The sequence below is a fragment of the Dermochelys coriacea genome, chromosome 1, assembly GCF_009764565.3.
Source record: "Dermochelys coriacea isolate rDerCor1 chromosome 1, rDerCor1.pri.v4, whole genome shotgun sequence".
NCBI classification, from domain to species: domain Eukaryota; kingdom Metazoa; phylum Chordata; order Testudines; family Dermochelyidae; genus Dermochelys; species Dermochelys coriacea.
The window spans coordinates 1293707-1310098 of NC_050068.2; the positions used below are offsets into that span (position 1 = coordinate 1293707).

Here is a 16392-nt window from a genome sequence, read left to right on the forward strand (position 1 = left end):
GCTAGGGCTGATAGTCTTTAATGACAAACCTAGTTATAAACAGATGCCTCCACCCCAGCCTGTTGTCTCTTAATACAAGGTCTGCGAGTGAAGAGTACAGGAAATCCCAAAGATGTAAGAATACACATGGTTCCTATAACAAATGGTGAGTTAATAGGGTTTCCACCAATCTAGGTTTTATCCAGACACTCTGTTTTTTGGTTTCGTGTCTGGGTTCCATGCAGGGTTGTCAGGTACCTGGTTATGAACTAGAAAGTCTGGCCAAGAAGGGGATCGGACTGTGCCTGGGTCCTGCAGGGCAGGGGGAGGTGTTGGGTCATTAACCCACGCCTGCCCTGCTCAGCTGGGGCCACATCATACCAACAGGCAGGCCCCTTGTCAGGCTTCAGCAGCTCCCAGCCCAGCCCCAGAGTAGAGGGAGCCCAGCTGAGGCAGGGACAGAGGTGGAGAAGATTGAGTGAGGGAGAGAGGGCAGTAGAGAAGCCAGGGACCAGGGCAGGTGGGGTAGGAATAGAGCCTTGGGGAATAGGTAGGGCAGGGGGCAGGATTTCAGGGTCCAATAGTTGACACCTTTCTAACTGCTAAGAGTTAATGAGTTGTACACAGATCGATTCCCCAGTTTGTCATGCTGACACAGCATAGTAAGGCCAGGAAAGGATTTAATATCTCTTTCCCTGCCCAGTAAGTGATTCAAGGAATGCGGCCCAGCACCATGTCACCAGCACGGAGCTCGGTCTGAGAATCGGAGCACCAGGGGAAAACTTTAGTCTCTTTATGAGTAATGAAAAGGAGCAGCCTGTCCCGGATCTGTTTCGTCCTCACTCCGTAGATGATGGGGTTTAGCATAGGGGGCACCAGTAGGTTCATGTTGCCAATAAGAACATGGAAATGCAGGGGCACATTCTGTCCAAAATGGTATGTGAGGGAAGAGAAGAGACCTGGGATGTAAAAGGTTAAGATGGCGCAGAGGTGGGAGACGTAGGTTCCAAAAGTCTCGATCCGGGCATCCTTTGTGGGGAGGCAGAAGATAGCCCTGAGAATTTGGGTATAGGACACAGCAATAAAAATCCCTTCCAGACCCATCACACAGAGTAGCACAAAGAGGCCGTAGTAACTACTGATGTGGGTGTCGGCGCAGGCCAGCTTCACCACGGATATGTGTGCGCAGAAAGGCTGGGGGATGATGCTGGTTCTGCAATACGGCCACTGTCTCACCAGGAAGGGATAGGGCAGTGCGAGTATGCCACAGTGCAGCACCACAGCCAGGCCCATCTTCGCCACCACAGGCTTTGTCAGGATGGTGGAATGTCTCAGGGGATGGCAGATGGCCACGTAGCGATCCAAAACCATGGCCACGAAGATCCCAGACTCCATCCCTGAGAAGCAGTGAATGAAGTACAGCTGGGTGAAGCAGGCACTGAAATCGATCTCCCTGGAATTGAACCAGAAGATTGCCAGCATTTTGGGCAGGATGGACATAGACACAATCAGGTCGTTGGTGGTCAGCATGCAGAGGAAATAGTACATGGGCCTATGGAGGCTCAGCTCCATCTTCACAATGAACAGGATGGAAAAGTTCCCCAAGATGGCTGGGATGCACATGGTGCAGAAGGGGATGGAGATCCAGACATGGGCCGTCTCCAGATCAGGAATGCCCAGCAGGATGAAGGTGGAGGGGTTGGTGAGGTCGGTTGTGTTGGAATCTGACATGGAGTAGGGGAGAAGGTGTCCGACTCTGAGGCAGAACGGTGTCTCCTGCATGTACTGTATGTTCTCCTGACTTCCTGTATGTGCCCAGGGTCAAGTGTGATGGTCGCAGTACAAATGCCTGGATGGAGAGACAATCACTACTGGAGGCTGTTCTTATGGGGGAAGCAGATTGGTTGGTCTTCACACACTGAAAAATGACATTTTCATTATTCATAGAAATTAATTATGAACTACTGACCCTACGAATGCTAATTCCATATTTTATGGCATGTGCCAATAATTCCTACCTGTCTTGGTATGGTAAAGCTTAATAGGCAATAGCTGGAAACATGAGTTTGGATACTGGTTATTCCTCATTGTTCCTTAATGCAATTAAACCCAGGCTAGGGAATTCATGCTGTAGGGAGTTCCCCATTTACCTGCTTGCTCAAACCCTGAAAGTGGGAAAAAAACAAACTTTTGCCAAGTCATGCGCCAGGGGGAAACATCCCAGCTAGATGCACCCCAGAGAAAAGAACTGGGCATCATTGACAGCAACTCAGTGGAAACACCTGCTGTGGTAAATGATGGGGCGTAGCACCCGTTTTATGAATACCCAACCAGTCAGTTAGTTATAACAATCCTTTTTAGTAGCTGTTCTCTTCTTGCCTTGCCTGTAAAAAGTTAAGAAGTCTCACCAAAATGCTTAGGTAAGAGGAAGTGATTTGGAACTTGGCCAAAAGAGCCAATGGGAAGATTAGAAACTTTTAAAATTGAGAAAAGAACCTCCCCTCTTCGCGAGGGTTGTTGTTTTCTCTCGGCTGGAGAGACAGGGCAGCAGGGATGCTGCAAAGCTTGGGCTAGGTATGAAATATCATCAGTGTTTATACCTACAAATTATTCATTTGGAACCACTGATAAGTAAGTAGGACAGGAAATGTTTAGTTAGACACAATCAGGTTTATGTCTTTATTTTGGGCTTCTGGAGTCTTCTGTGCTAAACACAGGTGCTTTTGTTTTCTTTAAAAGACGCAAAGAGTCCTGTGGCACCTTATAGATTAACATTGCCACTTAGTAATAGTAATAGTAATAGTAATAGTAATAATAATAGTAATAGTAATAATGGGCTCTTAAATCTGGAGGAGAAAGGCCAAATAAGACCCAATGGGTGGAAGCTAAACACCAGACAAATTTCAGCTGGAAATCAGGACCAAATGTTTAGCACTCAGGATGATTAACCATTGGCACACACTGCGAAGGGAATTGGTGGATTCTCCAATTCCGCATGTCGGTGGATCCGGACAGGATACTTTTCTGGAAGATCTGCTTGAGGGCTTCTCAACACATAAAATGCCACAGCAGGGCTGCCATAGTGCTTCAGTGTAGTAATAGCTAGGTCAATGTATAGGAAGGATGTAGGGAAACTGGATCCTGCAGCAAGTGACAAAGATTTTCCAAGGGATGGAATGCAAACCATATGTGAAAGCTGAAGGAACCAGGTGTGTTTAGTTTGGAAAAGTGGAGATTAAGAAGGGACATGGTAACAGTCTTCAAATCTTCAAAGACTTCCATAAAAAGGGTGGTAGAAAGTTGTTCTCTCTTGCCAGAAAGGGCAGGACAAGAGGCAATGAGTTCAAACTACAGCAGAGCAGATTTAGATGAAATCTCAGGAAAAACTTCCTAAGTGTAAGAAGAGGAGGACAATGGAACAGAAGACTCGGAAGGTTGTGAAAGCTCCTTTGCTGGAAGTTGTCATAATTGTTGTCACCTGTCTGGGGAAGGTTTAGACCGAACACATCCTATTTCTTGGCAGTGGGTTAGACTAGCTCACCTTTTGGTCCCTTCTGACCCTGTGGCTCTACGATTCTACAATGTAAAATCCTAATGTGGACCAGGCCTTAGTGACACATAAGTCAAGAGGCTTAATATAGGGGTAACTGGGTGAAATGTAATGGCCTGTATTATATAGGAGGTCAGACTGGATGATCTAATGGTCCCTTCTCACTCTGAGCTCTATGAATCTATCGATGAAGAAAGCAGACCAGGCATTTATGTTTTCTGTGAAATTCAATTCCCTTGAAAGTCTGAACATGTAACACTGATAAAAGGAAATTGTTGACATAATCCACAATTGGCCTGTGGAACTCCTTGCCACAGACATTATTGGAGTGAAGTGCTTAGCTCAGGGGTAGACAACCTATGGCACTTGTGCCAAAGGCAGCATGTGAGCTGATTTTCAGTGGCACTCACACTGCTCAGGTCCTGGCCACCGGTCCTGGGGGCTCTGCTGCTGACCTGGGGTACTGGCCGCTGGTGCTCTGCTAGCTGGGGTTTCATCCACTGGCCGACCTGGGGTACTGGCTGCTGGTGCTCTGCTAGCTGGGGTTTCATCCTCTGGCCCCATTCAGCCTGTTGCCAGTCCCAGGTCCTGGCCACTGGTCCAGGGGGCTCTGCTGCCAGCCTAGGGTCCCAGCTGCCGGCCCGGGGCTCTGCAGCTGCCCCCAACTGTGGCCCACTGTCCCCAGCCTGGGGCAGTGCGGGGTGCAGACAGGGGCAAGAGGGGGCACAGCTCAGCACCCCAACCTTAAAAATTGTTCCAGCACCTCTGTACTGGGATATTTGTAAGTCCTGATTTGCTGCTTACATCACTATCTTGCCACGTGGAACAGCGCGCTGCGTTTGACACTGAGATTAGAATTTACATGCAAGAACTGGAATCAGAATTTTTTGACAGATTTCAAGATTTCCAGCGATTTGGCCCAATGCTTTCTTTTCTAATTAAACCTGAAAAATTCAATGAAAGCGACTTGGATTTGTCTGTATTTCAGTGGATGGGTGTTGAAGATTTCGAAATGCAGCTTATTCAGTTAAAAAGCTCAGAAATGTGGGCATCAAAGTTTGGAGATCTGCGGAGTGCACTTGAAGCTACTGAGAGAGATCATGGGACCTCTATTCTGACCTGCTGGACGTTCCTGCCAGTGCAATTTAACTGTTTGAAGAAAATTGCGTTTGCAATGCTTTCAGCATTTGGATCCACATACCTGTGTGTGCAGGTATTTTCACACATGAAATCTGTTCTCTGTCCCTCTCGGAGCTGGTTAACAACTGATCACTCAGAAGCCTGTGTGCAGCTTAAAGTATCCAAATATGTGCCAGACATTGGAAAACTCAGCAAGGAAAACAAGGGCAAGGATCACCCTAAACTGATAAGATCTGCATTTTAATTTAATTTTAAATGAAGTTTCTTAAACATTTTAAAAACCTTATTTACTTTACATACAACAATAGTTTAGTTATATAATATAGACTTATAGAGAGAGACCTTCTAAAAATGTTAAAATGCATTACTGGTGCGCGAAACCTTAAATTAGAGTGAATAAATGAACACTCGGCACACCACTTCTGAAAGGTTGCCGACCCCTGGCATAGCTGAATGGGATTCACAAATAGATTGGCCATTGTAGATGGCACCACCTTTACTTAAAGTTGTTTGAGACCTTAAATAAGAAGACCTCATTTTCAGTTGGATGTAAATTTTCCAAATTTTTCAGCTGGGGTGGACAGGTGTGCACAGAAAATACTGGAGCAAACTCATCCCCTGTGGCAAAGGCCCTGGGATGTTTAATGGCTGTGCAAGGCAGAAAGGACCCTAGACTTACCGTCTATCCCATCCTGCCCACGTTGCACTAAGTTTGTCGAGCAGGTGAGCTCCCCAGCAGGAGATGGTACCTGTGAATCCTGAGACAGAAGTGTTTTCCCTGGGAATCCCCCTCAGGTAGCCTTGCCCCACACCTCTCTCACCCCAGCATCTGCAACAGTATCCCACGCTGAGAGCCGAAACAGGGGTATGCACCATTTATAATAGAGCTCTGTGCAGTCTCAGAGGGGTTTCCTCAAAATCTAGGGGAGAAGCAGCATCTGAATGCAAACAGGCTTGAGACCAGCCTGTCTGTGCTTCTGTGCTATTTATCCAGCTTTAGGAGTAAAGAGTAATTAAGGGACTTCCCCAAAGTGAGATGAGAACTCTTTTCGGCTCTCCGCTGAGTCAGACAGGAATTGGCTGCTCTGTGTATTTGTGTATATGTAAAAAATATAGTTGATTAGGAAGAAAAACTAGGGATTAGTCCTAGGTCTCCATAGGGTCTGATACCCTGTAAATACCCAGGATGGCTGGGTAGATAGTAGAGAGACAGATCTGGAGACAGATGCCTGAGGGGAGACATCATGCTGTGCAGCACCTTTCATTGAAGGATTTCAAAAAGACTCAGGAATGTCAGTATGAACATATCCCCATTTTACAGATAGGTAAACTGAGGCAGAGAGAGATGTGACCTGGCCAAGGTCACACAGAGCTTGAATGGCAGAATGACAGACAGAACCCAGCAGTCGTGACTCCCCTGCCCTAACCACAGTCTCTCTCTCACGCCAAGAGGGAAATGGACTCCCACTCTGTAGGCAGGATAGAGACTGGATTAGTGTTTGCATTCGATTTGTTCTCTCCATCTCGGTTCATTTCCTCCTAGTGTCTCCCAGGTGGGATTGAGATTGAATGTTCCAGGCTGAGTAAGAGTTTCCAGGACTGCCCTGGTGGAGGGTGGTTGGATTTCCATAGCTGAGTTCTCAGTCTGATCATCTGGCTAATTGGGGGTGTTTCTCTGGTGTGGAGCACCTGGGATTTTAAGCACTGTTATGAGACAGAACAAATTTTCCTGTCTGAGCTGAACAGGGGGCATTTCCTCCTGTATTCAAGTTACTAACACTCTGTAGCTGGCAAGCATGGTTTGATCTTCCTCTGTAGCTAAAGGCAATGAAGGGTGGTGGGAGCTAGGCACTTACTTGTGTGGATTATTTTGTTTATTATTTATGATCATTATTTGTATTTTGGAAGCCTTGTGTGTAACATTTTGAAGTTATGAATATGGGCTATGTATTTGTATCTTAAGGTGTTTGATTCTGAGTAACATCAGTGAAGCATTTGGCCAGCTTCTTGAGAAAGGACTATTCTGAGTAAATGCCCAATCAAGAAACACTTAATTGACAATGGGCCTTGGGAGACTCCAATCCGCATCTGAGCAATGTTCCTGGGAACATTCAAGGTAGCATGTGAGCAATGGCTGCTCTACCTGCAAACTGAGTCAGGCATGGATTTGTAACTTGCACATGTGACTCCAAACTCCATCTTGCTGCTGTGATTTTCCCCAGTAAGAACAAAGGGATGTTCTTGCACATGGCAGAGGATATAAAAGGCCCTGGAAACCCCTCCATCAGGTCTTCAAGCCTGCTTCTAACCTCTGGAGGGACTTTGCTACAAACTGAAGCTCTGAACAAAGGACTGAACAACCCATCCAAGCTGGGATGTTTGTACTCCAGAGACTTGATCAGCAGTAATCTCATCAAGCCTGAAACAAGGCTGAAGTGAGAACTTTGCAATTGTTCGTATTTGTTTCCATTTAACCTATTTTAACTCTCATCTATATTTCTTTCTTTTTACGAATAAACCTTTAGATATGAGATTCTAAAGGATTGGCAACGTGATTTGTGGATGAAATCTGAGTTATACAGTGACCTGGAGCAGAGGCTTGGTACTTTGGGATTGGGACAACCTTTTTTTCTTTTACTGGTTTTCATAACCATTCGTCCCCATAAGGAGTGGTGCTGGTGGTGATAGTGGAGTGTTTGAGGGAATCATATGTTTGACTTGTGGTTACCCTGTGGGGTGAAACCAAAGTCCTCTTTATCTGGCTGCTTTGGTGCCTTAGTAGTGAAGGACCCCCAGCCTTAGACTGTGACTGCCCTGCTCTAAGCAATTTGTCCTGAATCAATACTCTCAGTAAAAAGAAAAAGAGGACTTGTGGCACCTTAGAGACTAACAAATTTATTTGAGCACAAGCTTTCGTGAGCTACAGCTCACTTCATCGGATGCATTTGGTGAAAAATACAGAGGGGAGATTTATATACACACACAGAGAGAACATGAAACAATGGGTTTATCATACACACTGTAAGGAGAGTGATCACTTAAGATGAGCCATCACCAGCAGCAGGGGGTGGGGGGAAGGAGGAAAACCTTTCATGGTGACAAGCAGGTAGGCTATTTCCAGCAGTTAACAAGAACATCTGAGGAACAGTGGGGGGTGGGGTGGGGGGGAGAAATACCATGGGGAAATAGTTTTACTTTGTGTAATGACTCATCCACTCCCAGTCTCTATTCAAGCCTAAGTTAATTGTATCCAGTTTGCAAATTAATTCCAATTCAGCAGTCTCTCATTGGAGTCTGTTTTTGAAGTTTTTTGTTGTTGAAGAATTACCACTCTTAGGTCTGTGATCGAGTGACCAGAGAGATTGAAGTGTTCTCCAACTGGTTTTTGAATGTTATAATTCTTGACGTCTGATTTGTGCCCATTCATTCTTTTACGTAGAGACTGTCCAGTTTGGCAAATGTACATGGCAGAGGGGCATTGCTGGCACATGATGGCATAGATCACATTGGTAGATACGCAGGTGAACGAGCCTCTGATAGTGTGGCTGATGTGATTAGGCCCTATGATGGTGTCCCCTGAATAGATATGTGGACAGAGTTGGCAACGGACTTTGTTGCAAGGATAGGTTCCTGGGTTAAGTGGTTCTGTTGTGTGGTTGTTGGTAAGTATTTGCCTCAGGTTGGGGGGCTGTCTGTAAGCAAGGACTGGCCTGTCTCCCAAGATCTGTGAGAGTGATGGGTCACTCAGGATAGGACAAAAACTAGACAAGCCATTTACAACACACACTTTGCTTCTCTACAAAAGAAAAAGGACACTAAGCTATCTAAACTACTACATGCCACACGGGGCCTCAACAGTGGTTCCCGTAACCCACCCAGCAATATTGTTAATCTATCCAACTATACTCTTAGCCCAGCAGAAGAATCTATCCTATCTCGGGGCCTCTCCTTTTGCCCCTCCACCCCCAAGAACATGATACAGTTCTGTGGTGACCTAGAATCCTATTTTTGATGTCTCCGACTCAAGGAATATTTCCAACACACCTCTGACCAACGTATTAATCCACAGAGACCTTCCTACCAACACTACAAAAAGAAGGATTCTGGGTGGACTCCTCCTGAAGGTCAAAACAGCAGACTGGACTTCTAGATAGAGTGCTTCCGCCGACGTGCATGGGCTGAAATTGTGGAAAAGCAGCATCGCTTACCCCATAACCTCAGCCATGCAGAACACAGTGCCATCCACAGCCTCAGAAACAACTCTGACATCATAATCAAAAAGGCTGAGAAAGAAGGTGCTGTCGTCATCATGAATAGGTCGGAATATGAACAAGAGGCTACTAGGCAGCTCTCCAACACCACTTTCTACAAGCCATTACCCTCTGATCCCACTGAGAGTTACCAAAAGAAACTAAAAAAGTTTTTTTTCCACCAAATGCATCCGATGAAGTGAGCTGTAGCTCACGAAAGCTTATGCTCTAATAAATTTGTTAGTCTCTAAGGTGCCACAAGTACTCCTTTTCTTTTTGCGAATACAGACTAACACGGCTGCTACTCTGAAACAAAAGAAACTACAGCATTTGCTCAAGAAACTCCCTGAAAAAGCACAAGAACAAATCTGCAGAGACACACCCCTAGAACCCTGACCTGGGGTATTCTATCTGCTACCCAAGATCCATAAACCTGGAAATCCTGGACACCCCATCATCTCAGGCATTGGCACCCTGACAGCAGGATTGTCTGGCTATGTAGACTCCCTCCTCAGGCCCTACGTTACCAGCACTCCCAGCTATCTTCGAGACACCACTGACTTCCTGAGGAAACTACAGTCCATTGGTGATCTTCCTAAAAACACCATCCTGGCCACGATGGATGTAGAAGCCTCTACACCAACATTCCACACAAAGATGGGCTACAAGCCATCAGGAACAGTATCCCCGATAATGTCACGGCTAATCTGGTGGCTGAACTTTGTGACTTTGTCCTCACCCATAACTATTTCACTTTTGGTGACAATGTATACCTTCAAATCAGCGGCACTGCGATGGGTACCCGCATGGCCCCACAGTATGCCAACATTTTTATGGCTGACTTAGAACAACACTTCCTCACTCTCGTCTCCTAATGCCCCTAATCTACTTGCGCTACATTGATGATATCTTCATCATCTGGACCCATGGAAAAAAAGCCCTTGAGCAATTCCACCATGATTTCAACAATTTCCATCCCACCATCAACCTCAGCCTGGACCAGTCCACACAAGAGATCCACTTCCTGGACACTACAGTGCTAATACGCGATGGTCACACAAACACCACCCTATATCGGAAACCTACAGACCGCTATTCCTACCTACATGCCTCTAGCTTTCATCCAGATCACACCACACGATCCATTGTCTACAGCCAAGCGCTACGATATAACCGCATTTGCTCCAACCCCTCAGACAGAGACAAACACCTACAAGATCTCTATCATGCATTCCTACAACTACAATACCCACCTGCTGAAGTGAAGAAACAGATTGACAGAGCCAGAAGAGTACCCAGAAGTCACCTACTACAGGACAGGCCCAACAAAGAAAACAACAGAACGCCACTAGCCATCACCTTCAGCCCCCAGCTAAAACCTCTCCAACGCATCATCAAGGATCTACAACCTATCCTGAAGGACGACCCATCACTCTCACAGATCTTGGGAGACAGACCAGTCCTTGCTTACAGACAGCCCCCCAGTCTGAAGCAAATACTCACCAGCAACCACACACCACACAACAGAACCACTAACCCAGGAACCTATCCTTGCAACAAAGCCCGTTGCCAACTCTGTCCACATATCTATTCAGGGGACACCATCATAGGGCCTAATCACATCAGCCACACTATCAGAGGCTCCTACATCTGCGCATCTACCAATGTGATATATCCCATCATGTGCCAGCAATGCCCCTCTGCCATGTACATTGGCCAAACTGGACAGTCTCTACGTAAAAGAATGAATGGACACAAATCAGACGTCAAGAATTATAACATTCAAAAACCAGTTGGAGAACACTTCATTCTCTCCCGTCACTTGATTACAGACCTAAGAGTGGCTATCCTTCAACAAAAAAACTTCAAAACCAGACTCCAACGAGAGACTGCTGAATTGGAATTAATTTGCAAACTGGATACAATTAGCTTAGGCTTGAATAGAGACTGGGAGTGGATGGGTCATTACACAAAGTAAAACTATTTCCCCATGTTATTTCTCCCCCACCCCCATCCCCCACTGTTCCTCAGATGTTCTTGTTAACTTCTGGAAATAGCCTACCTTGCTTGTCACCATGAAAGGTTTTCCTCCTTCTCCCCCACCCGGTAATAGCTCGTCTTAAGTGATCACTCTGATTACAGTGTGTATGATAAAACCCATTGTTTCATGTTCTCTATGTGTGTATATAAATCTCCCTACTGTATTTTCCACCAAATGCATCCGATGAGGTGAGCTGTAGCTTACGAAAGCTTATGCTCAAATAAATTTGTTAGTCTCTAAGGTGCCACAAGTCCTCCTTTTCTCTTTGCGAATACAGACTAACACGACTGCTACTCTGAATACTCTCAGTAATGTCCCACCAGAGGCCACATTGTTACACCCTGTCCCAAGGAGCTTACTGAAGACACAGCTACTGGAAAGGGGGCAGGTGGAACGATAGGGGAGTAACAGTGCTAAGAATGGATGCACAAACACACATGGACCCATGTGCACAAACACACACATGGATGCACATGCACACACAAATTCCCAACCTGCAAGGGCCCATCCAGGAGGCGGGGTTGGAGAACCGCTAACGGATCGGGCCTGCTGGAGAGAGGTGGGGGAGACACCTCGCTGGAGAATCCCACCAGAATTGAGGCCTGAGCGAAGACTCTAAGCAGCTCGTTAGCTGGGGAGCTATGTCAGCCCCCAGGTTGCTTTGTGCAGGCCACTGGCGGAACCGTAGGCACCTGCAGGGTCAGGCAGCAGATAAGCCAGGGCTGAGAAACAAAGTGGCACCTAAGTTCAGTATTTACCTGAGTGCCTTTGTGGATCTAGTCCTGGCCACCTTTCTGGAAGATGCTTTAGTCAAACACAAGTTAAGGTTGTTCAAAGCCAGGGAGGGCTGGCTGGTGATGCTTGGAGGAAACGCCAAGTTCACGGATGTCCACCTCTCAAGAGTGGAGTTTCAAAAAACTCTTTTGTCCTGTCTTTGTACAAGCAGCAAAAGAGGTTTTTATCTGATCTTCCCATCTTCCAGTGGCTCTCATGTCCCAGCTACTTGCCCTGCTCGAACCCGGGCAATGCCCCTTCCTTAGGTGGCTAACGGCACCATCGTGGGAGGAGAACAGGGTGTGATGCTGTATGATTGAATATGACCATTTTTGTTATTGTTGCTGCCACTGTTATAGAACTGCAACAAACCTTGTACAAAGTATGTCCTGTCCGGTGTCAATGGGGAAGTTATGATTTGCTAGGTATGAATATCCTGTTTATGTGCATGTATCACCTCTGTGTCTGAAGTTATGGTTATTGTTGATGTGCTGGTACCAGAGGAGCAATGCCAGTTCATAGCCAGAACAATGATGCTGGGGGGGGTCACGACTCCCAGGTCTTATTCTCAGCTCTGCCACCGACTTATTGTGTGGCCTTGGGTAAATCACTTTACCTCACTGGGGCTCAGTCCATCCATGACATGGGAATAATGCTGCCTAGCAGCCTAGATAAAGAGCTTCTAGATGTAGTGATCAAAAGCATCATGCAGAGCATACATTAGACTCAGCTTCCCTGTCCAGCCTCAGCCCCTGGGCAATGGGTGCCCTGTCATTCCAGATAAGGTGCCGTGTCCATGTGTGAATAGCCGGCTAATGGCAGGTGTGCTGTTCACCTCCCTCCCTGTCAGCTACCGACCTCACCCCAGCCTCCGCCCAGCATCCCGCCTTCCCAGCTGACGCAGGGGCTTATCCTTCGGCCTCTCTCAGCTTTTGTCCTCGTAGCTTCAAAGCAGATCTTTCCTTGCCCGGCCCCCAAGGCCTGGCTAAGGGCAAAGATCTCCCAGCACATCCCCATTGCTGGGACCCTGCCAGCTACAGGCCCTCAGGAGGGAAAAAAGGGAACTGAAATCAAACCAAATTATCCTCAGAATGGTCTCTTCCCTTGGGAATTTGTAGTTGAGTAATAGGGGCAGGGTCGTGGTGGAGTAGGGAGAGAATAGGGGGAAAAGGAGGTTGTGCTATGTGGGAAGAGGACGGGCAAGGGGCAGGGTGTCAGGGGTCTTGTTACCAGCAATAAGAGAGGTGGAAGCCCTATGAGTTAATGTGTTCTACACAAACAAATTCCCTAGTTTGTCACCCTGACACCTCACGGTAAGGCCAGGAAAGGGTTTAATGTCTCTTTGAGTGTCCAGTCAGTGATTCAGGGAAGAGGGCCCAGGACCATGTCACCAGTCAGCTCTGCACGGAGCTCGGTCTGAGAGTCAGAGCACTAGGAGAAAACTTTAGGTCCCTTTATGAGTAAAGAGCCGGAGCAGCCTGTTCCGGATCTGTTTGGTTCTCACCCCATAGATAATAGGGTTTAGCATTGGGGGCATCAGAAGGTAAATGCTGCCAATGAGAACATGGAAATGCAGGGCCATATTTTTTCCAAGCCGATACGTGAGGGCGGAGAAGAGACATGGGATGTAGAAGGCTAAGATGGCACAGAGGTGGGAGCCACAGGTCCCAGAAGTCTTGAGCCGGGCGTCCTTTGTGGGGAGGCTGAAGATGGCCCTGAGGATCTGGGTATAGGACACAGCAATAAAAAACAGATCCAGACCCATCACACAGAATAGCACACAGAGGCTGTAGTAATTACTGACACGGACTTCAGTGCAGGCCAGCTTCACCACAGCCATGTGCTCGCAGTATGAGTGGGGTATGATGTTGGTTCTGCAATATGGCCACTGCCTTGCCACTAGAATAAAGGGGAGCACGAGCATGCCACCACGCAGCGCCACGGCCAGCCCGATCTTGGCCACCAGGGGGTTTGTCAGGATGATGGAATGTCTCAGGGGATCACAGATGGCCACATAACGATCAAAAGCCATGGCCACGAAGATCCCAGACTCCATTACTAAGAAGCAGTGAAGGAAGTACATCTGGGTGAGGCAGGCACTGAAATTGATCTCCCTGGAATTGAACCAGAAGATGCTCAGCGTTTTGGGCAGGATGGACGTGGACAGGACCAGGTCAGTGACAGCCAGCATGCAGAGGAAATAGTACATGGGCTCATGGAGGCTCGGCTCCATCTTCACGATGAAGAGAATGCTGAAGTTCCCCAAGATGGCTATGGCGTACATGGTGCAGAAGGGGATGGAGATCCAGACATGGGCTGCCTCCAGGCCAGGAATGCCCAGCAGAATGAAGGTGGAGGGGTTGGCGAAGTCGGTTGTGTTGTAATCTGACATGAAGTAGGGGGTCAAGTGGCCAACTCTAAGGCAGAACGGTGTCTCCTGCATGTACGTTTCCCTCACTTTGTTTATGTGCCCAGGGTCTAGGATGATAATCAGGTAGAAATGCCTGGATGGAGAGACAATGTTAGTACTGGGACCTGTTCTCACGGTGAAGCAGATTTTTCGCTCTTCCTACACAGTTCAATGACATTCTCATTTATTCAGAGAAATTAATTATGAACCACTGCCCCTACTAATGCTGGTTCCCTGTTTTATGGCGCTCCATGTGTCAATAAATCTTACATGTCGTGGTGTGAGAAACTTTAACAGGCACCAGCAGGAATCATAAGTGTGGATATTTGTTATCCCTCATTGTTGCTTAATTCAGTGAATGGCAGACTAGAGAACCCATGCTGTACTGAGTTTGCCATTCACCCACTTGCTCAAAATCTGAGAGAGGAAAGAAACAAAGCTTTGCTAAGAGTTGTGTCAGGGGAAACGTTTGAGCTAGGACACATCTCAGGGAAAAGAAACCTGGGCTCCATGGAAACACCTCCTCATTCGCAGTCGTAGCAAAAACAAGACAATGTTCCCATCCTTATGGAATAGGGTGGAGAAAACCCTGCTGTAGACGTGCACTGAGTTTTGTTCACTCAGTCTCCAGAAAGGATACAGTAGGTAGAATGGGGGTTTCCAAGGCAGTCTATGAGAACGGGGAAGCTGCCATAGGTGGACAGAATGAAAAGTCTGGGACTATTTAGTTTAGAGAAGAGGCAAAGAAGGGGGCATGTGTTAGAGGAGAGAAAAATAAAGAATGAACTGATTCCATTCCAATGGACAAACAGAGAACAGTTCGCTACCATTAACATCTATAGAAACAGTGCTTCAAAAGGGCTTCTTCTCCAAAGCTGAGGCAAAGTATCAGCAAAACTGATTGGGAGGAAAATAAAACCGGGAATGAAAATTGGGAGTTCTTTAAGAAGAGTTTATTTGATAGCTAAAATGTCACAATTCCACAATCAAGAAAGTGGACAAGTTTGGCTAAAAACCCAGTTCAGTTGCACATTTATTTATTTATTAAAAGTGAAAAAACAATTTATAAAAATGGGGAAGGGAGAAAATATATAGAAAGCAATACATATTTGAAGTTATGAAAATTGATAAGGGACCTTAAGGAAATCAGGGAAAAATCCATTCTTGGTATGGCTAAGGATAACACAAAGGAGGTTTTTAAGCATATTAAGAACAAACAAAATCCTAGAAAAGGCATAGGGCAATTATGTGTTCAAGAAATAGTTTTGTTCTGCATTTGAAAAGAAACAGTATGAGATACTCATATCACATGAGATGATGAAATACTTTCCAGTCCCATTAGCTGTTGAGGATGTAAAACAGCATCAACCGTAGAACCTTAGAATTACGAACAACAGAATTATGAACGATCGATCAACCACACAAAGATTTGAAATGAGAAGAAAGCAATCAGGCAGCAACAAAGCCAAAACAAAAAGAAGGGAAATTCAGGACAGTTCTGTGTTAAATGGAAACTATTACAAAATAAAGGGAGAAAAAATTTGACAAGGTTATGATACAAGGGAAAAGATGGGATAGGATTAGTTAAAAATAATTTAGGAATAGAATTAATGCCAGTCAAGAACATGGTTTATGGAAAACAGGTCTGTCAAATGAACCCAATTTTACAGAGCACATGCTAAATAGACTAAAAACTGGCGAACTGACAGATCTATAAGAAAGCAGTTGTCAATGAGCCATTGTCAGTAAGTAGGGCTGTTTCTAGTGAGGTTCGGCAGATATCTGTTCTACACCCAATGCTATTCAATATTTTCATCAATGATCTGGAAATAAATGGAAAATAACTGCAGATAAAATTTGTAGAAAATCCAAAGATTGGCACAGTGGTCAAAAAGAGGCGGCCAGGGCAGGAATAACAATTGATCTGTGATGTTTGGTGAGCCGGTAAAATCAAACAAAATGTTTTAATGCATTCAAACAGCCTAGGACACTCTATTATCCAATGCAGGGGTCACTGTGGACAACCAACTCATCGTGAGCTCCCAGTGCGATGCTGTGGCCAACAGGGCTGATGCGATCCTTGGATGCATAGACAGGAGAGTGGTGAGTTGGAGCAGCGGGAGGGTTTTACCCCTGCACATGGCCTTGGTGAAACCGACTGCCCCAAGTCCTGGGGTCCACATTTCAAAAAATAGCAAATGGTGCAGAAAAGATCCACCAAAATGACTGGAGGCTGGAGAAAATGACT

General features: G+C 46.2%; 2 protein-coding genes across 3 annotated transcripts; both read right to left on the bottom strand.

The window, feature by feature from the left end:
* Nucleotides 1-690: 690 nt before the first annotated feature.
* Nucleotides 691-1824, bottom strand: LOC119863335 (olfactory receptor 52R1-like). Its single transcript, XM_038421650.2, has one exon. The coding sequence runs from the start codon at nt 1759-1761 to the stop codon at nt 691-693; it is 1071 nt and encodes a 356-aa protein (XP_038277578.2). The 5' UTR covers nt 1762-1824.
* Nucleotides 1825-13178: 11354 nt separating this feature from the next.
* On the bottom strand, nt 13179-16147 carry LOC119846097 (olfactory receptor 52E2-like). Of its 2 annotated transcripts, XM_043503962.1 has the most exons (2): nt 15943-16147; nt 13179-14114 (listed from the first exon to the last, which is right to left on the bottom strand). In XM_043503962.1, exons 1-2 carry the CDS (start codon nt 15958-15960, stop codon nt 13179-13181), a joined length of 954 nt encoding a protein of 317 aa, XP_043359897.1. In that variant the 5' UTR covers nt 15961-16147. The 2 variants fall into 2 exon arrangements, with proteins under 2 accessions (XP_043359897.1, XP_038235185.1); XM_038379257.1 differs by lacking the exon at nt 15943-16147 and having other exon boundaries at nt 13179-14177.
* Between the last annotated feature and the right edge of the window lie 245 nt (nt 16148-16392).

Coding starts and splice junctions, on each gene's coding strand:
- LOC119846097 (XM_038379257.1), bottom strand. CDS start 14,177: ATGCAGGAGACACCGTTCTGCCTTAGAGTTGGCCACTTGACCCCCTAC.
- LOC119863335 (XM_038421650.2), bottom strand. CDS start 1,761: ATGCAGGAGACACCGTTCTGCCTCAGAGTCGGACACCTTCTCCCCTAC.